General features: G+C 43.1%; 1 protein-coding gene across 2 annotated transcripts in view; it reads left to right on the top strand.

Moving 5' to 3' along the window:
* The window catches only part of INCA1 (inhibitor of CDK, cyclin A1 interacting protein 1), a 5666-nt gene that overhangs the window by 1927 nt on the left and 1910 nt on the right, over window positions 1-1829 (top strand). For both annotated transcript variants that reach the window (XM_003791223.2, XM_003791224.2), the window contains exons 2-3: window positions 1079-1192; window positions 1553-1592. In XM_003791223.2, coding sequence (XP_003791271.1) covers window positions 1079-1192; window positions 1553-1592 — 154 coding nt within the window. The remainder of the gene's footprint in view (window positions 1-1078; window positions 1193-1552; window positions 1593-1829) is intronic.

Genomic DNA, 1829 nt, shown 5'->3' with positions numbered 1-1829 from the left:
AAAAAAAAAAAATTATCATTATGTAGATAATCTTTTCATCTCTACATCCATCCCATCAACCCCCTTCTTCCTAAATCATTTTGAAGTATATCTCAGACATTATATCATTTCACGTGATCATGTTTTAAAAGATTACTCATACTGCTCTGTGCAGAACAGATTGTTGGAGGATGATAATGGAAGCAGGAAGAGGAGACCAGTGCAATAGTTTGGGGAGGGGAAGATGAACAGGAATTTGGTGGGGGGTGGAAATGGTAAGGAGTGGTCAAATTCGGATATGCAGTTTTTAAAATGCAGAACTGACAGGATTTGCTGATGTGTTAGATGTAGGAGGTGATGGAAAGTGACACGTAGCACGTTTTTGGACCTAGCAAGTGGACATTTGGAGTGTCTTTCAGCAAGGGAGGAAAGCTGAGGAAATGTTGAATGGTGCCCATGAGAAACCAAGGCTAGAAATACCGATTTGGGTGTTGTCAGCACATTGACAGTATTTGAAGTCATGGGTCTGGGTGAGATCACCTAGGAAAGGTAGAGAAGATAAAAGGCCCCAGGCCTAAGCACTAAGACACCTTACTTCTTAGAGATCACAGTAGTCATCATTCTGTCTATAGGCTTTGGGAGTGAGGAGCACTATTCTCAAACAGCTCTGCACACTTCTCCCTATTTACAAATATATTATTCTTTCTGAGATAGGAGACAAGACATAGGAGTAAACAGAGGTTTTCTCTCCTGGATCCTTGCATTGACCTAAAGGAACCCTTTCTGTTATATCACATAAGTAGCCAGGGCCTTCCTCTTCAACAGTTCTGCTTGCTAAATATTACATTCTCTGGTTATAAGGTATAGAAAGTTGAGATTGAGCGAGATCTGAGGTTTGAACAATAGCCAGTCTCCACCAATGTCCTTTCAAATCAAAGACCTCACCACTTTCCTTAGCTAAACTGGTTAAGAGAGGACATGGCCTGAGAGAACCTGGGCAGCAGTATGGTCCCATGGAAAAATGGGCACCTGAATCCCTGGGGTGAGTAGATGCCCTAAGAAAAGAGCCAGACCCCAGCATACTTTGTCCTCACCTCAGATGTTCCAGGGTGGTCAGCCGATCTCTATCTCCAGCCTTGCCTTCCCAGAGTCCCAGACCGATGGCCCAGCGTTATGGAGCTGTCTTCTGGGAGAACCTTAGTCAAAGGCCCTGGTGAGTAAAGGAGAAAATGGAAACTAACTGGGAAACTAACTTACTATGCAACAGATAACTAATATATAAATAAATAAACACTGCTCACTTCAAATTAAATTTAGTGCAATTAAGAAATAAATCAAGATGATGTGGAAGCAAGTGGTGGGGGAGCAGGGGCAATAAGAGGTGGGAAGATGAGGGTGTACAATTTTTAACTTCCATAAATCTTTATACCAATAAGCCCTAATCTAGGGATAATTTCCCACTGGTTGTAGGACACTGTAGTTCCAGATGCCAGAGGTTGGGAGAAGTCATTAGAGAAAGAATATGGATGGGGATGTCCCCTCTGTACTTAGCTCCTTTTTCTGTGCTTCACAGCCCTACCTGGAAAGAGGAAAAGTCCATTCCATCCATTCTGGTATGACAGTCTCTCTGCCCTTCCATACTTCTCTGTTAAAATTGCATCCCCTGCCATCCTGTGTCCAGCTCTCCTTACTACCTCTGGTGTTTCCCCAACCAGTGCACTGACCAGGCTCTCCCTTCTATGAACCAGTCATCATGTTTTTCTGATCACAGCTGGGTTTCTTTTTTTTCTTTTGAGACAGTCTCACTTTATTGCCTCTGGTAGAGTGCTATGGTGTCATAGCTCACAGCA

This window comes from Otolemur garnettii, unplaced genomic scaffold, assembly GCF_000181295.1.
Source record: "Otolemur garnettii isolate 467f Iridium unplaced genomic scaffold, OtoGar3 scaffold00046, whole genome shotgun sequence".
Lineage (NCBI taxonomy): Eukaryota > Metazoa > Chordata > Mammalia > Primates > Galagidae > Otolemur > Otolemur garnettii.
Note: the sequence above shows the minus strand (reverse complement) of the source record. Positions and strands in the feature narration are given on the sequence as shown.